Below are 16,470 nucleotides of genomic sequence, written 5' to 3'. Positions count from 1 at the left end.
TTCATCGACCCAACAAATAAGCAAATTTAACAAGGCCGAGGATAAGGGCTCTAGAGCTTCTTGCTCTCCTGTGTTATTACCTCCATGTCCCAAAAGCAGGATGTGGCATAACTGCTACTCTCTCCAGAGTACTTGATAGGGTTCTCTGGGGAGGCCATCCAGACTGTCTAACAATCTCCACTTTCATGATTACTAACACAAACATAAACTAGGGTAGGGAAGGATATTAAGCTCTCCTAAAAAAGGTCAGTTTTCCAAAGATGATGTCAATAAAAACACTGTTTCTCCAAGACCTGGACATTTTAGTAGCCTGTCTCACCACCCTTTTGCTTCAACTCAATTCCGCAAACATTTGAGTGCCTGTTATATGCCCAGGCCTTATAAGCAATCCAGTTACAGAAATAAATAAGACATGGACCTTACTCTCAATTGTATTTACGTGTCTGTGTATGTTTGCAATGTAACATGACACGGTGATGATAAAGAAAAGGACATCTAAGCTGAGATTTGAAAGACAAATGGTAACACAGCAAAAGGATGTAGGGAAGGAGGAGGACATTCTGATGGGGAGAAGAGCCAGCTGGCATGACATATTTAAGATGACAGGTAGTTTGACAGAACTAAAACATAGTACTGGGAGGCAGGTTGTGAAAGGCATTTTATGACAAGAGTACTGGATTTTATCCTGCAGATGATGGTGAATCAGTAAAGAATTTTACAAAGGATGTATTTTCTGGGTCATGAAGGCTAAGATCTTCTTGAACAAGATTAATCCTGGTCCATAAGTCAATTTTAGAACTAGATGTATCCTTTTCCTGAACGAGCCAATGCAGAAACTTCAGAAGAAGAGTTTTTTTGTGGTATAAAATAACATTTCTTGGGAAAATAATTTCTTCCATATAGCTATAACTTAATTAATGGAAAGATCACCTCAAATCATTAGAGTTGACCCCTCCAAAGTAACTAGACAATTAATATCAATGTTCCCTCAGGAGTCTATCAAATATAAAAAAATATAGATATGTGTGTGCTCCTTTCCGATGTACCAGCCCTCAACACTAAATTCCTGAACAAAAAGGGAATATCTATCACAGACAAGTGTGTTTTGGATATACCGAGGGTCTCATAATCTTGACATTTTATGGAAGTAACCTGAAAGCCCACCTGTAAAAAAAAAACTCTGCAACTATATGCAAGGACAAGACATGGTTGAAGTTAAAATACTTTTGAGACTGGTATAGATTAAGAAATGGAGGAAAAATAAGGAAGGATTCCTCTGGATTAGTTTAGTCCTGCAATGTCTATTCATGCAGGCCAAAAAATTCACTTGCAGCTATAACAGTGTACGAGTTTGATAAGACAACATGCAAAACATTTTTCAACAACTATAATTAGCATGAGAACCTCTCAACTTAGCAAAAACAACTGCAAATGTAGTCAATTCCAGATATTCACATGTGAATTATTCAATTTGGGGATTGCCCATAGGCCATTACTCCTTCTACCCATTGTGGGCTCACAATCAGTTTTTCCTTAATGATATTCGTTTTTCTTTTTCCTAAAGGAAAGCATGTTAATTGAAGACAGTTTGGAAAATATAAGTAATAATTAAAGAAAATAAAAAATAAAATTAGTACATATATGACAGTCTTGCAAAAAAAAATTTTTTTGAAACCTGAATCTGATCAAGCCTCTATATCCAACTACCAATTTACAGGAAATATAGAGCACAGGAACATGTTAAGCCACGGATGGGGATGCAAGCAGCAAAATCCAATCTGCAGGACACTTTACAGGACAAACTGCAGAGGGAAAAAAATGAAAGGGAACCAACAGAGTAAAAGAGATGTTAAAAAAAAAAAAAAAAGACAGTCACAATGTGTGGACTTCATTCGGATCCTAACCCAAACAAATTGTTTTTAAAAAAACGACATTTATGACTTAGGAAAACTGGAAATTTGAACACTGACTGAAATTAATTTTTTAGTAGTATTTTTTTTTAAGTCTTTATTTTTCATGGACGCATACTGAAACACAGATTAATTGATATGAAATCTAGAATTTGCCTCAATAAAAGAGAAGATTGAAAAGAATTGGGGTATAGAAGACACAAAATTGGCCATGAAAAATGTTTAAAGCTGGGTATATGGTGATACATGATATTATTCCGCCTACTTATATATCTGTTTCAAATTTTCCATAAAAAGTTTTTAAAATGACCCATTAGCCACATATATACTCCAAAATGTGAACAGAGGTTACTATCTTCATTAAAAGAAAATATTCACATAGAAAAACTCCATGGAAGTCTAAGGCGTATCTGGTTTAAAACCTCCTTCTTCATTTAACAATACAAAGATATGCTTTCCTATATCACCAGAAAAGCATTAAAAACTTTACAAATAATTGCATCATGCATATATACAATTAGTCTTTTCAACCTTTCCCTAAGGTTGAACTAAGATGTTTCCAATTTCTGATGTAATAAAGCTATGTATCACTGAGCATAAATCTTTGTCTTATGATTAACTACTTTGAGTGGGATTACTAGGTCAAAAGGCATGAACTTTATAACAGTGTTATTGAGATATAGTTTGCATACCTTTAAGATTTTACCAGTTTAAATTGTCTAATTCGATGGTTTTTAGTATATTCAGAGTTGTGCAACTATCACCATTATCTAATTTAAAACATTTTCATCACCCCCAAAAGAAACCCATACCCATTAGCAATCACCTTCCATTTTACCCAGCACCTGAGAAGGTATTACATTCTTAAGTATCTTAATATATGTTGCCCTGAACAAGCTCGATCCTGTCTGATCTCGGAAGCTAAGCAGGGTTGGGCCTGGTTAGTACTTGGGTGGGAGACCACCTAGGAAGACCAGGTGCTGCAGGTGTTAAAAAAAAAAAAATATATATATATATATATATATGTATGTATAATATATATATGTATAATATATACGTATACACACACACACAAACACACACACATATATATATATATATACACATGTTGCCAAAGTACTTTCCAGAAAGGCTGTCAAATTCAAGTTCCTATCAACCATACACCAGTTTTTCCATATTTTTCCCAGAAATATTATCATTTAAAAAAAAACTAATAAACAGAAATAAGTAACTCACTGCCATTTATATTAGAATTTTTTATTACTAAAGAGAGTAAAATTTTATATATCCATCGATTTATTATTATTTATGTCCTTTCATAAATTGTCCATCCCCTTCATTAGGGACTAAAATCCAATTATGTATTAGTCTAAATATTCTTTGGAAAAACAATCTGGTGTCTAGAAAATCATGAGAAATTCCAAAACTAATCAAATTTTTGAGGTTAACTATACCATGGATCCTCATTATTGGTACAGGTAAATCAGAGTTTGCTATAAAGTTTATGCTACAATCATAATAAACAAAATAAAGACTACATGTCTATTTTCAATCAAAGAAAATACTATTTCTTGGTTCCTCTGCTATTACAGAGTAAGCTTGTCTCAGTGGCACTTCAGAACAAAGCATCCCATCCTATAGGGACAGAAAGCCCATTATTGTACAGCACTTGCTGTCTGGTTAATGAGCCAGGCACTGGTAAATTAGAATGAAAAAAATTAACCCAACCTATGTCATGCAGTTAGTTAAGGCACAAAACCAGAAATGAAGCCAACTGGCTGCTGTGACCTACCTTATGTTAATGGACAGAAAGCACCCAACCTTATAATTAGGACAGATAAAAACTGATGGCAAAAGAGAGGGGCGGCGGGGGAAGCCAAGGTATCCTTGGGAGTTTTCTTGGATACAAAAAGCAATAAGACCCCTCCAAATATCATCAAAAACATCTGCTCAATAGATTTCATCTGAAATTTTATGTATGTATATATTTTTTCACAGAACAAATGTCTCTACTTAAATGGGCTCTTTCTTCCATTTTCTGTTCCTATTGTTTTTTACTCAAATTCTAACCTTTTAAATCAGAATTGCTATATACCTTTAATCACGTCTTGGGTCATTTTTTTATTCGAGGAGTTTTTTTGGGGGGCGGGACAGAGGACACACCTTGTTTCAATTAGGAAAACAACAGATTGCATAATATCCCCTAGAATATGGTATGGTTAACACAGACTAGTGACTGTAAAAGCAGATCTCAACAGAGATCTCAACAAGAATCAGCTTATGGATTTCTCTAAATGAGTATCTATAATTTAAAGACCACCTAGAATCATATAGTGTTAAAAACTGGAAAGGAGCTCAACAGCCATCTAGCTTTCCTTGAACCATGTGCTCCTCACAGAAGGAGGTGCCTGGAGTTCACACGCATTTCCAGGACTCCTTTGTCCTCCCCTTATCTCCTAGGTCTGAGTCAAACTAAAAAATTATTTGAACATGTTCTTTTCTGATCCTGTCAGGATGCGCTTCTGCTGACTCAGATAGTCTTCCCCAAATAACTCATCTATAGGTGGTGTTGAGGTTAATGAAAAAACAAGCAATTGGAAAGGAAGACCTGACATGTCTGTTATTATCCTAGAGATAATAATGTTACCAGTAACCAGAAGCAATATAAGCTGGAAGATCTCCGATATGATAACCATAATTCCTCTAGAACCTAGGGGGGAAAAAAAGGAGCAAAACCCTTGAAATCCTATAGCAGCAAGGCATCTACGTCTATCTCTATCTTTTATGCTTTTTTAAAATTATTATTAAGCTGTAAGAGGGCACATTCACAGGTACAGAAAAACTTTCACTGAGAATATAAAACACTGAAAGTTAAAAGCTACCTAAATTCTGCTTTTTTGTACTCTTGTCCAATCTTCTAATACCTCAAAATATATTTAAAAAACCTCAGTTAATGATTTCTCACTAATTCAAAATGTATAATGAAAGAAAAATATTTCAGATCTGATTTCTCTCTGACCTGAGCCAATGATCTTCCTTCATTTCCTAAACACTTAAAATGTCCAAGAATTAAAGTCACTTTTCGACATTCCAAAGTGAAATGTAAACACCCATGTTCAATATGATGCTACTGGAATGTGAAGGAAGTCTTTCATTCTGAACCTCAAACTACCGTCTAAGAAAGCACATTTCCTAAAACAATCTTGTGAATTCCAATGCCAAACTACCTTAGCCTTTGGACTATCAGTCATTCTGTACCCTTCACAGGTATAAGTGAGTCCTCTCCATAACTGGCATACCTAACTCCTCTTTAAGTCCCAAGAGTCACACCCTCATTTTGCTCTCTCTCTCCCCCACAAGTACAGAGTGTGACGGGAATTTAACGAGAGTAACTGTGTTCTGGATACACAGCAGACAAGCTACCAGGAAATGCCAGAGATAAAGACCCATCACAACAATGCTTGAAGAGACCAAGAGTAAGAAAAGGAGATCTGAGTGAGATTCTAAACATAACATATTAATAAACTTAAGTAAACAACAGTTGAAGTCCAGCAAATTAAGGCTAACACTGTAACATTTAAAGATGTGTCTCAGAGCAGCTCGAGAGAACTCCACTGGCATTCTACTTCAAAAAAAACTTCTAGGCAAGGGGCATGTGGAAAGTCCCCTCCGCAAAAATAACATGCTAGTGATCCATTTACATTAATAAATCTTTGGTTTATCAGGATTCATTTACATTTTGACAAAAGTTTTTATATATCAGCCAGTCACACTTTGATACAAACTGGTTTATTGAGGACCAACTTTTTTCTCGGAGTACAATTGTAACATAGGGAAAGTTTTGACTGGATAGTTTGGGGTTAGGGGTTGGGATGGGGAGGTAGAAGGAAGGGAAGACAGGTTATTTTGGTAAACACTCCTGAATGAAGTGCTACAGTCGAGGGTTTCTGACAGAGAGCAACAAGAGAGAAGTAGGTTACTGGGGATCAAAGAAACACTACCGCAAAAAGAAGAATGCTGGGGGGGAAAGTTTATGAAGTTTGTTAAAGGCTCTGGAAGCAACAAAAGGCAGGCTGCTGAGACTTTAACCTGAGTCTCCTTCAAACTGAGAGGATTAACTTAATAGCTGAACATTGTGTCTTCCCCTTGGAATTGTTTATGCTCCAACTGAGAGAAAATTTTCTTTCAGAGAAAGGATAATAAAGATTTTCGTTTTAAAACCAAGAACTTTAAAAGGAAAGCTAGTTTTAGCAAAACCAAAAAATTTCGAAAGCACATACCTTGCTCTGTTTCAGGCTTATCTAGAAGTGTTATTTCATTAAGCTGTAGAAGCCACCTATACTTCAGTCCCCTGGGAATTTGATCAATAACATTGCCCTCGATCTGCTTGGCAGATCCTGTGAAGACCTCAGTCCACTTCAGGTGATGATAACTGAGAGAAGCAGCAGTTCCATGTGTCTTAGAGCACGACACATACAGATTCTTAAAGTGTATTTACAGTCCCACTTTTCCAGCTCAGGAAAACTCACATAGACTATTAGACGTCCTCAATTTCCTTGTCTATAAACCATGGCTAAGGATGCCTCTCCAAATCCTTGCGACAGGGAAGAGTTGCAATCCTAAGTGACTTTCAAACGGGTGAAATCTCACGATCTCTACTTCATAATCGTTCTTTAAAAGCTTATAACTTTCTCTCAAGTTGCAGCTTTGGAGGCTCTCACGCTCAGACTTCACCAACTTCCCTAAGTGGGCAAAAGGATATCTAACATGCTAATTCTAATGCAGATCGCTCGGGCTTGTTTTCTTATCACACCTAGGTCTTTCCAAGACCTCACGCCTCACGCATCTACCCCAATAATAACTGATAAAACCTTTGGAGACAGTCCTCGAACCACGTTTGAGCAGAAAAGATAAGGGAGATGATGGCTCTAAAGGGACACTGCTTTCCCTAGCTAAAAGCAAGCGGCTCAAGACGTAACCATACACTCCTGCCGGATATGCGGGGCGAGGGTGCGGGCAGGTAAAGTAGAGAAGACAACTGAAGGCCCTGCGGAGAACTGCGATGCAAAAGCCTGCAGGCGGGACGGAGTGGAAGGAAACGAGGCAAAACTAGGCAGGTACAGAAGGAGCCAGTGCAACGAAGAACATGGGAGGTGAGGGGTACAGCCCTAGAGAAACCTGATGAATGTGCGCCCCGGAGGGTTTCCGAGGGTCCAGTTTCTCACCAGAAAGCCGCGTTCAGCCCCAGACACCACAGGGCGCTCCTGGCTGGCCGCTCCCACACCAGGGTTGCCTGCACCCGGCTCAACAGAGGCTCGTAAGGCCCCAGCACCTCCACGAGGGCCTGCTGCGCCGCCTCAACCTGCTGGTCCCGCTCCAAGGAGCCTGACATAGCGCCCCGGCCCCTGAAAGTCGGCCCCGAAGCTGGGCCTGGGGCCGCGGCCACCCCCTCAGCCTCAGCCATCTCCCCCCGCCAGCCACCGCATCCGGGGCCACAGCCCGACAGTCACAATAACACCAACTGCGCAGATGCACGATTCGGCGGGGGAAGACTGCTTCCCTCCGCACTGCGCCTGCGCAAGGGCTCTAGCTCGCGTCCACCCAGAAGAGAGAACACTGCGTCAAAATACGTCCCTCTCTCAGGTGTCTGAGCACGATCTGGGGGCGCGCACGCGCAGTCTGCATGACTGGAGTCAAATGGATAAGGAAGTGCCATCGCCAGAACTCACTTCTCATTGGGACAGAGAAAGTTCGTGGGCGGAGCGGGTTGTTTGGCGCCTGCGTCGTGTGGCGAGCGGCGGCTTTGCTAGCGGGAGAGAGGTTGTTACGCTGGTGATTGAGGAGCGATGCCGAGGGAAATCATCACCCTACAGTTGGGCCAGTGCGGCAATCAGAGTGAGCAAACCTCCGGCCCCTCCACTAGCCACGTTCCTTAGATTCAATGGGGTCTCGCTCTGGGATCCTGGACTCCCATCTACCCTTCCCAGAATCGTAGTTCTCCGAAAGGCGGGACATGCCTGACCTAGTGTCCAGTTGCTCGACCCCAAGGGGCAGTTCGCCCAGTCGCTGGCCCTGTAGCTCTTTCCTTTGTTATGGGAGACTCCTGAAGCTTGACTTCCTATCCCTGGACCCAGGCACTCGGTCCCCCAGCTCCTAGTTGGAACCTGCCCAGACCCAGATATCTTCTTTCTCCTCGGTCTGTCCCTCCCCCGCAGTTGGGTTCGAGTTTTGGAAACAGCTGTGCGCCGAGCATGGTATCAGCCCCGAAGGCATCGTGGAGGAATTCGCCACCGAGGGCACTGACCGCAAGGACGTCTTTTTCTACCAGGTGCTCCAAGCGACTTAGCCAGGGTTGGCAGTGGCCCAGGGGGCCTTAAGGGAAGGGCAGAGGCTTGGTACGGGGAAACTCGCTGGGCAAAGGAGCCAGGGCAGCCTGTTAAGGAGAGAGGGCAGGTAGGAGCCAGAGTTGGGAGGAAGGAGGACTGGGCTGGCCTTTTCTGACTATGTTTCCTCCTGACTCTGTTGACAGGCAGATGATGAGCACTACATCCCCAGGGCCGTCCTGCTGGACCTGGAGCCCCGCGTGATCCACTCCATCCTCAACTCCCCCTATGCCAAGCTCTACAACCCAGAGAACATCTACCTGTCGGAGCATGGAGGAGGAGCTGGCAACAACTGGGCCAGTGGATTCTCCCAGGTCGTTTGCTGTTCCCCTAGCAGGACCTGCAAGGTTCTTCCTGCGTGAGGACAGGCCCTATGACTTCTCAGAAAGAGATGAAATCAGAGGGTATATGAGTGGGAAAGGGAGAGAGAGAGACCTGGCTGAGAGTTTTTTTCTCTAAGTCAACTATGTCACGTTGTTAAGAGACTACACTAGCTAGTGCTGTGTGCCAGGCATACCAAGTAATTTTCACTTATTTAAACCTCCCAACAACCATAGAGGTAGGTACTACAGGTCCACAGACTCGTATATGCTTTTCCAGAATCCAAAAAACAAAGTGTAAGACAAGTTATAACCCATTTAGCAACAAAACCAAATCTCAGTGGAGACAGGCTATTATCATTTATATCCAGTTTATTGTCATTATTCATACCTTTCTTTGCAGAAATATTAATGTATTTGATTAGCACATTACAGACCCCCCCCCACTGAAGTTTCACTTAACATACAATATATGTACCATATTACTTTTCTAGAATCAGAAATATTTGATTCCAAAACATAGGCCTCAAGAATTTTAGATAAGGGTATATGGACCTGTATTATTACCTTCATTATACAGATAAGGAAACTGAAGTAGAAGGAGATTAGGTAACATGCTCAGAGTCACTCGGCTAAATAGAATGAGAGCTAATACATGAACCTAGGTGGTCTGGAGATAGAGCGCCTGCTCCTAACCACTGTTATATTGCTCAATGCAAATAAAAAACAGGGCCTCTTTGCTCCAGAAAAGGACTTGTAGGTGCTATAAGGAGAACTGATGGTGGCTGTTGTGAGGTCTTTGTCCCATGGTCCTGTCCCACTCTGACCCCATGTCTATGCAGGGAGAGAAGATCCACGAGGATATTTTTGACATCATAGACCGGGAGGCAGATGGCAGTGACAGTCTAGAGGTGAGTGTCTCAGGAATGCTGTTGGGAACTGACATAGGGAAGGCTTGGCAATACCCTCTAGAAACCACCTGTTAGGTGCAAGACCCACCTGTGTACCCTTTGCACTGGACAGAAGCCACCAGACCTTAATGGAAATAAGGCAATATCCTAAGCTCTGGGCAGGGGGAGTGGAGGAGAGGGCTCAGAAAGATAGGAGTCCAGGAAATTGTGGGATGGGTACAGTATGAAATCCTGCCACTAGATACCTAGACGCTGACTGCTCCTTTCCCATTTAGGGCTTCGTGCTGTGTCACTCCATTGCAGGGGGGACAGGCTCTGGCCTGGGCTCCTACCTCTTAGAACGGCTAAATGACAGGTACGGACTTGGTTTCTCAAGTAACTGGGAGTCCTTCTAGATATACCTTCCTAGTCACTGGATCCAAAAAGGGCCCTACTACCTCATCCTGTAGTGAGGAAACTCAAGATATAAACTGAGAACCTGATCCACTTTCGGGGCTTGGAACCAGAGCCTAGAATCTAGGCCCTAGAAGAAGAAATGAAGGTTCAAGGAGTTTGCACGGTTTGGAGTTAGAACCTTAGATTCTAAGATGTCTCTCTGCCTTTTGGAAAAGTTACAGACTTACAAAAGTCAAGTCTCCCTTCTCTGCTGATGCTGTGGCCCACACCAGTTTCCCCATCCAGATTTAGCTGCTTCCAAACAGTTGTTGGGCGCTCCGTGTTTATCAAGCCTTCAGTCTGTTTCCCTGACCTTCTCTCAACCCCTACCAGGTACCCCAAGAAGCTGGTGCAGACATACTCAGTTTTTCCCAACCAGGATGAGATGAGCGATGTTGTGGTCCAGCCCTACAACTCATTGCTCACGCTCAAGAGGCTGACCCAGAACGCAGACTGCGTGGTGAGTCCTGGATACCTTTCCCTACTCCCAACACCCCTGTCTGTTTCATCTTTAGGCATTTAAAAACTCCATTTTGAGGCCTCCTGGGCCTCAGTCCTGTGCAAAGGCCTTTGGGATGGGTCTTTCTGGCTATGAGGCTCAAGGGAAATTAAGGTTAAGAGTCAAGGCTCAGGCAAAGCTCCTGTTCTTTCTAATCCCCCAAATCTGTCACATTCTTCTGTCCCCCCAGGTGGTGCTGGACAACACAGCCTTGAACCGGATCGCTACGGACCGCCTGCACATCCAGAACCCATCCTTCTCCCAGATCAACCAGCTGGTGAGCCCCTACTCCTTTGGACTGGAACCCCTCCTGGCTGCAGTGCCATCTGGGGATGGGAGGCCTCCCCAAGAAAGATGGATGACGTGGCGCCCCTGTCCCCAGGTGTCCACCATCATGTCAGCCAGCACCACCACCTTGCGCTACCCTGGCTACATGAACAATGACCTCATCGGCCTCATCGCCTCGCTCATTCCCACACCGCGGCTCCACTTCCTCATGACCGGCTACACCCCCCTCACCACAGACCAGTCGGTAGGAGCAGCCCTCAGTGTCCCAGTCTGAGCTGGCCCTGGGCCCAGTAGGCCCCAACCCAAGCGAGCCTTGCTCTCCTCCCTGCTGCCCCAGGACCTGCCCTTTGCAGCCCCCAGAGACCCTGTGCTCAGGGACTGGCACCGACTGTATGACTTCTGTGCGGACTTGCTGTCCTCCTCTCTTGCCCTGGCTCCCTGCAGGGCCTGGGATGTGCGGGGTCTGTTTATGCTCCTACAGAGGGGCACGAGTTTGCCGAGCTGAGCAGGGCTGAGATTCCTGATCTCACAGCAGAGGCTCGATATAGACCTGAGTCTAAAGACGCTTCCCCAAGAGACCATACTGCCGCGGGTCTGGTGGGGGACATGTGTTGCCTACTCTTCCGTCCATGCATCTCTGGACTGTGCCCTGAGTGCCGGCCTGGTCCCTGTGGCCCACTGTCCCCTCAGGTGGCCAGCGTGAGGAAGACCACGGTCCTGGATGTCATGAGGCGGCTGCTGCAGCCCAAGAACGTAATGGTGTCCACCGGCCGGGATCGCCAGACCAACCACTGCTACATCGCCATCCTCAACATCATCCAGGGGGAGGTGGACCCCACACAGGTAGGCGAGGCCCCTTTGTTCCAGCCCTGGAACCCGCAGGGGTAGAGGAGAAGCGACCACCACCAGTCCTATGCCCACCCCAGGTCCACAAGAGCCTGCAGAGGATCCGGGAACGGAAGTTGGCCAACTTCATCCCCTGGGGCCCAGCCAGCATCCAGGTGGCCCTGTCGAGGAAGTCTCCTTACCTGCCCTCTGCCCACCGAGTCAGCGGGCTCATGATGGCCAACCACACCAGCATCTCCTCGGTGAGGCTCACAGTTTGTAACTATTTTCCCATAATCATTTTCCCGGTTGTGCCTCACCTCTCTGTATCCCTGCTACTCTGCTTCTGGCTTTTTTACTGTGGAGCTAGCCCAGCCTTGGTTCCCTGCCTCTCAGGGCCATTTATTCCTTGAAGTTCTTTGTGACCCTTGCTTTCGGTACACCCCAAGCTCTTCGAGCGGACCTGTCGCCAGTATGACAAGCTGCGGAAGCGGGAGGCCTTCCTGGAGCAGTTCCGCAAGGAGGACATCTTCAAGGAGAATTTCGACGAGCTGGACACATCCAGGGAGATTGTACAGCAGCTCATCGATGAGTACCATGCAGCCACGCGGCCAGACTACATCTCCTGGGGCACCCAGGAGCAGTGAGTCCCCCCAGGACAGGGACCCTCATCTGCCTTACTGGTTGGCCCAGGCCTGGCCTGACTGACCTCCCCCTCAGAGCAAAGGGACCTCGCACATCTCTTTCTCATCAACACACCTACATGAACTCTCTGTTGTACTGGGGACACGTTTATTTCTCCTCTCATAAGACTATTTATGTTTAATAAAGCACTGGATATTAATCAAGCACTGGTCCCCGAAGGCCTGGATAACTGGGGAAGGGGGATGCCTGTTCTCTCTCCATCACTGACAGAGTCTTCTTCCTCCACTTGCAGCATCTTCAACTCTGAGCAAACACCTCCCCTAGCTTTTCTTTCTCCCTTGTTTTGAAGAGCGTGGGTGGGGTAGACACACCTGAGAAATTTGCAGGGTAAAAAGACCCACAGATATTACTTTGCTCTCTATCTGACACTCCGATCCCAGTTCTCTCCCACCCGTATCAGATACTCATTCCACTGGTCTCACATTCCCACCTCAGAGTGTCTTATTAATCATCAGGGCAACAGGCCTGTGGTCACCCCACCCCCGACCTCCCAGGCCCCAGGCAAGCAATAGACTCAGCCCAAGTGCCTGTAATCTTCATGTAGGTAAGGCAGTGCCCAAGAGCCAGTCAAGGAGAGCCCAGGTCAGGCAGCTAGAGTCAGGAGACCAAACCTAAAGCCTAGGCTCTAAGAAGGGCCAAAAATGGGCCCATAGCTAAGGCACCATGATGCTGTTCTCCAATGGCCTCTGGTTACGTAAAGGACCAAGGCCTTCCACTTCTGGTGGCAGATTGTGGGGAAGTAGTAAATAGGTAGAGGCTTAAATTTGAAAGATCAAAAGGGCAAAGCAGGTTGTCCGTAGACTGTGGTGGATCGTCAGGGCCCGTCTTAGGTCCTAAAGGTGAGGATCGTAGTAGCATTAGCTAACATGCATGCGGGCACTGTGCTAAGTACTTCATGTTATTTTGTTTAATCCTCGTGACAACCCTCTGAAGTGGTAGATACTATTAATCCTATTTTTTTTAATGAGGAAATTGAGTGGTTAATTTATCAAGTCACCCAGCTAGTAAATGGCAGAATTAGAGTGAAACTTTGATCTGCCTAACTGGCATCAATGTTTCTAAACATTGTGCATCCTGCCTTTTGTGATACCTTATCAGGCTGATATAGAATCATCCCATTTCTGAGATCTTTTGGAGCCATCAGATGGACCTGTGGTTGTCAGGATGTGGGGACCCTGAATACCTGTGCAGATAGGGTAGATACAATCTGGGGGAGGTGGGTGTCAACCTCCATTGGTTTCATGTATACCTGCAAAGTGTTCCCATCACCCAGGTCAAAGTAGCTGAGGACCTGTGCTTGTCTTCTTATCCTCATGACCCCAGGCTGTCTGGGGCCAAAGCCAGAGGGTCAGGCCCTGTGGATGAGCGTTTGGGGTTGGCAGAGCTCAGCAGCTCTGCAGTGAAGTGCACCAGCCTTAGAAGGCATCTGCAGCTCCCTATAGAGGCTGAAGAATACCCAGGAATGTTGGACAAATTAAGATTTTTTTCCCTGTTGCTCACTATTGGCCTGGGGGTGAACAGAGTAAGCAATATACAGGCCAATCCTTATGAACAAAAGGAATCCTTGCAAGATTGCTGGGCAGAGAAGAGATGATCAGAAGCCAGGCCCTGGCCTGGCTGAAGGGTGGCAGGAAAGCCAGAAGCCTGTTAACTACAGCAGTCAAAGCACAAGCCTGTCACTATCAGTTGCCAGTGTCTGCAGGAGGCTGACTTGGGAAATCCAGTCTGGTGGATGTCAATCATCTATTCTCCCAGAACAGAGTAAGATGACTTCAGAGAAAACCAGCACACACCTACCTGGTCCCTTGGCTCCACCTCTGAGCCATGAACCACTGGGTACCTTGCCTTGCTCTTCCTCCTTTATCAAATGTGCCTCTGGGGCATTTGCGTGAGCAGGGGATCATGAGCCTGCAGATGCCACAAGACTGCTATCTGTGAGTGGCCTGCTGGCGTACCTCCAGGCCATAAGCGATGCCAGGGCCCTCCTTTGCAGTATCCAGTTAAAGAGTATGGAGCCCCCGGCATAGGAAACACCTAGTTAGTCCAGAGTAAAGGTTTTGTGTGAATAGTTGTATAGTCCCCAACACAGAGGGGTGAACACCCTGCACAGGTGGGCCTCCCTGGGAGGGAGAACTAACTGGGTCTGCAAAGTTGCTTCTATTTTCTGACTGCTGAGTGTCAGGCATTTTAAGCACAGGCAAACACCTCAATGCCAGCTTCAGGGCCAAGCCCCACCCCCAAGGCTATTTCCAGATTACCCATCACTCCACACCAGCGCAGCCCCTCCCTGTATTTGGCCAGCGGCAAACCCCAAAGCATGTCAACTAGAGGGCAGTGAGGAGGCCAGGTGGAAAGGGAGGGAGGCCTCCGGGAATCAGGGCAGCAGGTGGTGCTGGTGGTAAGAAATCCCTGTGGTCCGAGAGACTGCAAGCCACAGAAGTAACAGTCCCCTCTGAGAGACAAGGGCTGCTGCGGAAAAGCTGGAGAGAAAACAGAAAAATCCTGGAACAGGGACCTCTTTTTGACTAAACGGAGAAGAGAAAACAAACCACTTAAAGGTGATGTTCCCAGAACATCGTGTGATGTGACCCCAGGGTCCTTCGAACATGCGTAAGACAGAGATCTAGTAGTAGGAAGCACATAACCCAAAACAGAGTGATTTAAACGAATCTAAAACTTAAGGATTGTAACTTTAAAAGTGGATTGAGGTCAGGCTAGTAAGTAGTCTTCCCCATCTGGAAAGAGATGCTTGGAAGGGAGTGCAATGACTGCCCAATATATGATGGGCTGACCACTGTACGAAGGAAGGGACTCGATGTGTGACAATCCCTTCACTGGAAGAAGTTCCACACAATCTATCACAACAGTGTGTTCTCAATAAATATTTCTTGAATGTTTGCAAGAACAAAAGGCTGTGGGAGGCCAGTCACAGAGAAATGATTGTTTGATAGCCTTGAATTCTGAGGGAAAGTTTCCCAAGTGGAGATGTAAGAGAAAGGACTAGCGCACTCAGAGGCCCGGGCTGGGCAGGGGAATGGGAGGTGGAGTTCACTTCTCTTCTGCAGCTCGACCACCCGCTTCCCAACATCTGGGATGGGGGAGCTGACACCTGTCAGATGGGGCCACCAGGGTATACCTGGGGCTGAGGGAAAGCCACAGGTAGAGAAAGGGGGTTGTGGCCCAACCCAGCTACTACAGAAGGCTTCACAGAGAGAAGCCAGCAGGGCCTTGTAGGCACGAGAGCAGTTAACGCACTGACACCCACAGGGGAAAGCATGGTAGGCAAAGGGAAGCACCTGAGAGAGGAAGGAGGCCTAAAGACAGGACAGCAGTTTCTGGAAACTGCGAAGACTCAGAAGGTGAATTTGGGGGAGCAACGGGAAATGAGGTCAGACCACACATGTCATGCAGGGCCTTTTATGCCATGTAGAGTTTGGATTTCATTCTCTGAGCAAAAAGGAACCCCTGAAAGTTAGCTAGGACACTCCAGCCACCAACCTGCTCTATCTGGACTTTTCCTCTCAAATGACATCCCTTTTCTTTCTACTTCCTCCTGTTCCCTAAATTTCTGCAACCAATATTTGGCAGACTCTGATATCACAGCTCTTGTCTGTCTTGCCAGTCCTTTCTGAAGTTTCCACTCCCGCTCAGATGCTGTTGCTGGCATGCTGACGATCTGCTCTTTATCATTTTTTCCCCAGGAACTCTGGCTTGCCCTGCCCTGCCCTGCCCTGAGCTGCCCCAGACCAGCTCTGCTCGGTAGACTGCCCCATTTCCTCCACTCCCTCCCTCTTCCTGACCAGGCACAGACAGGGCCTCCTCCCCATGCTCAACCAAAACACTCCCTTTTCTGTCTCCAGTCCACCAGATACATAATTTCACATTATTCTGGTGTTATAATTAGTGTTAGTGTTATAATTATTTTGGTCGTGTAATTTTCTTTTTTCGATACTCTCGAATACAACCCTATGTATTCTATAGAATGCTTAGGTATTCTTGTGGTTAATTCTAAAATATATTAAGACTTTTTTTGTTGAAAGTAGTTAAGACATGTGGATATGAAACTTGGATAGTCTCTATCTGTTAAAAATGAAAATATAAAGGGAAAAGTAGGGCCCACAACTCTAAGACTTTTTTTTTCTTTAAATAATGATAGATTTTCAGGAAAACAGAAAGAAATGTATGAGAGGTCTC

The 16,470-nt window shown here is 45.5% G+C and overlaps 2 protein-coding genes across 2 annotated transcripts in view; one reads left to right on the top strand and one right to left on the bottom strand.

Moving 5' to 3' along the window:
• Window positions 1-7,374, bottom strand: part of RETREG3 (reticulophagy regulator family member 3) — a 21,565-nt gene extending 14,191 nt beyond the window's left edge. The window contains exon 1 of the mRNA XM_011381195.2: window positions 7,136-7,374. Within this exon, the coding sequence (XP_011379497.1) occupies window positions 7,136-7,374 (239 nt within the window). The remainder of the gene's footprint in view (window positions 1-7,135) is intronic.
• A 278-nt stretch (window positions 7,375-7,652) lies between these two features.
• On the top strand, window positions 7,653-12,420 carry LOC105306282 (tubulin gamma-1 chain). Its single transcript, XM_011381194.2, has 11 exons — window positions 7,653-7,805; window positions 8,126-8,238; window positions 8,440-8,607; window positions 9,456-9,524; window positions 9,800-9,879; window positions 10,293-10,419; window positions 10,649-10,735; window positions 10,841-10,990; window positions 11,437-11,589; window positions 11,673-11,834; window positions 12,021-12,420. The coding sequence occupies exons 1-11, from the start codon at window positions 7,757-7,759 to the stop codon at window positions 12,216-12,218; spliced, it is 1,356 nt and encodes a 451-aa protein (XP_011379496.1). The 5' UTR covers window positions 7,653-7,756; the 3' UTR covers window positions 12,219-12,420.
• Window positions 12,421-16,470: the final 4,050 nt, after the last annotated feature.

Source organism: Pteropus vampyrus, unplaced genomic scaffold (assembly GCF_000151845.1).
Source record: "Pteropus vampyrus isolate Shadow unplaced genomic scaffold, Pvam_2.0 Scaffold432, whole genome shotgun sequence".
Lineage (NCBI taxonomy): Eukaryota > Metazoa > Chordata > Mammalia > Chiroptera > Pteropodidae > Pteropus > Pteropus vampyrus.
Note: the sequence above shows the minus strand (reverse complement) of the source record. Positions and strands in the feature narration are given on the sequence as shown.

Excerpts from the sequence above, each read along its gene's own strand:
- LOC105306282 (XM_011381194.2), top strand. The coding sequence starts at position 7,757 with ATGCCGAGGGAAATCATCACCCTACAGTTGGGCCAGTGCGGCAATCAG. Across the intron at positions 8,239-8,439 it reads AGGACGTCTTTTTCTACCAG|GCAGATGATGAGCACTACAT; the intron begins GTGCTCCAAGCG and ends CTCTGTTGACAG. Across the intron at positions 10,991-11,436 it reads CCCTCACCACAGACCAGTCG|GTGGCCAGCGTGAGGAAGAC; the intron begins GTAGGAGCAGCC and ends CTGTCCCCTCAG.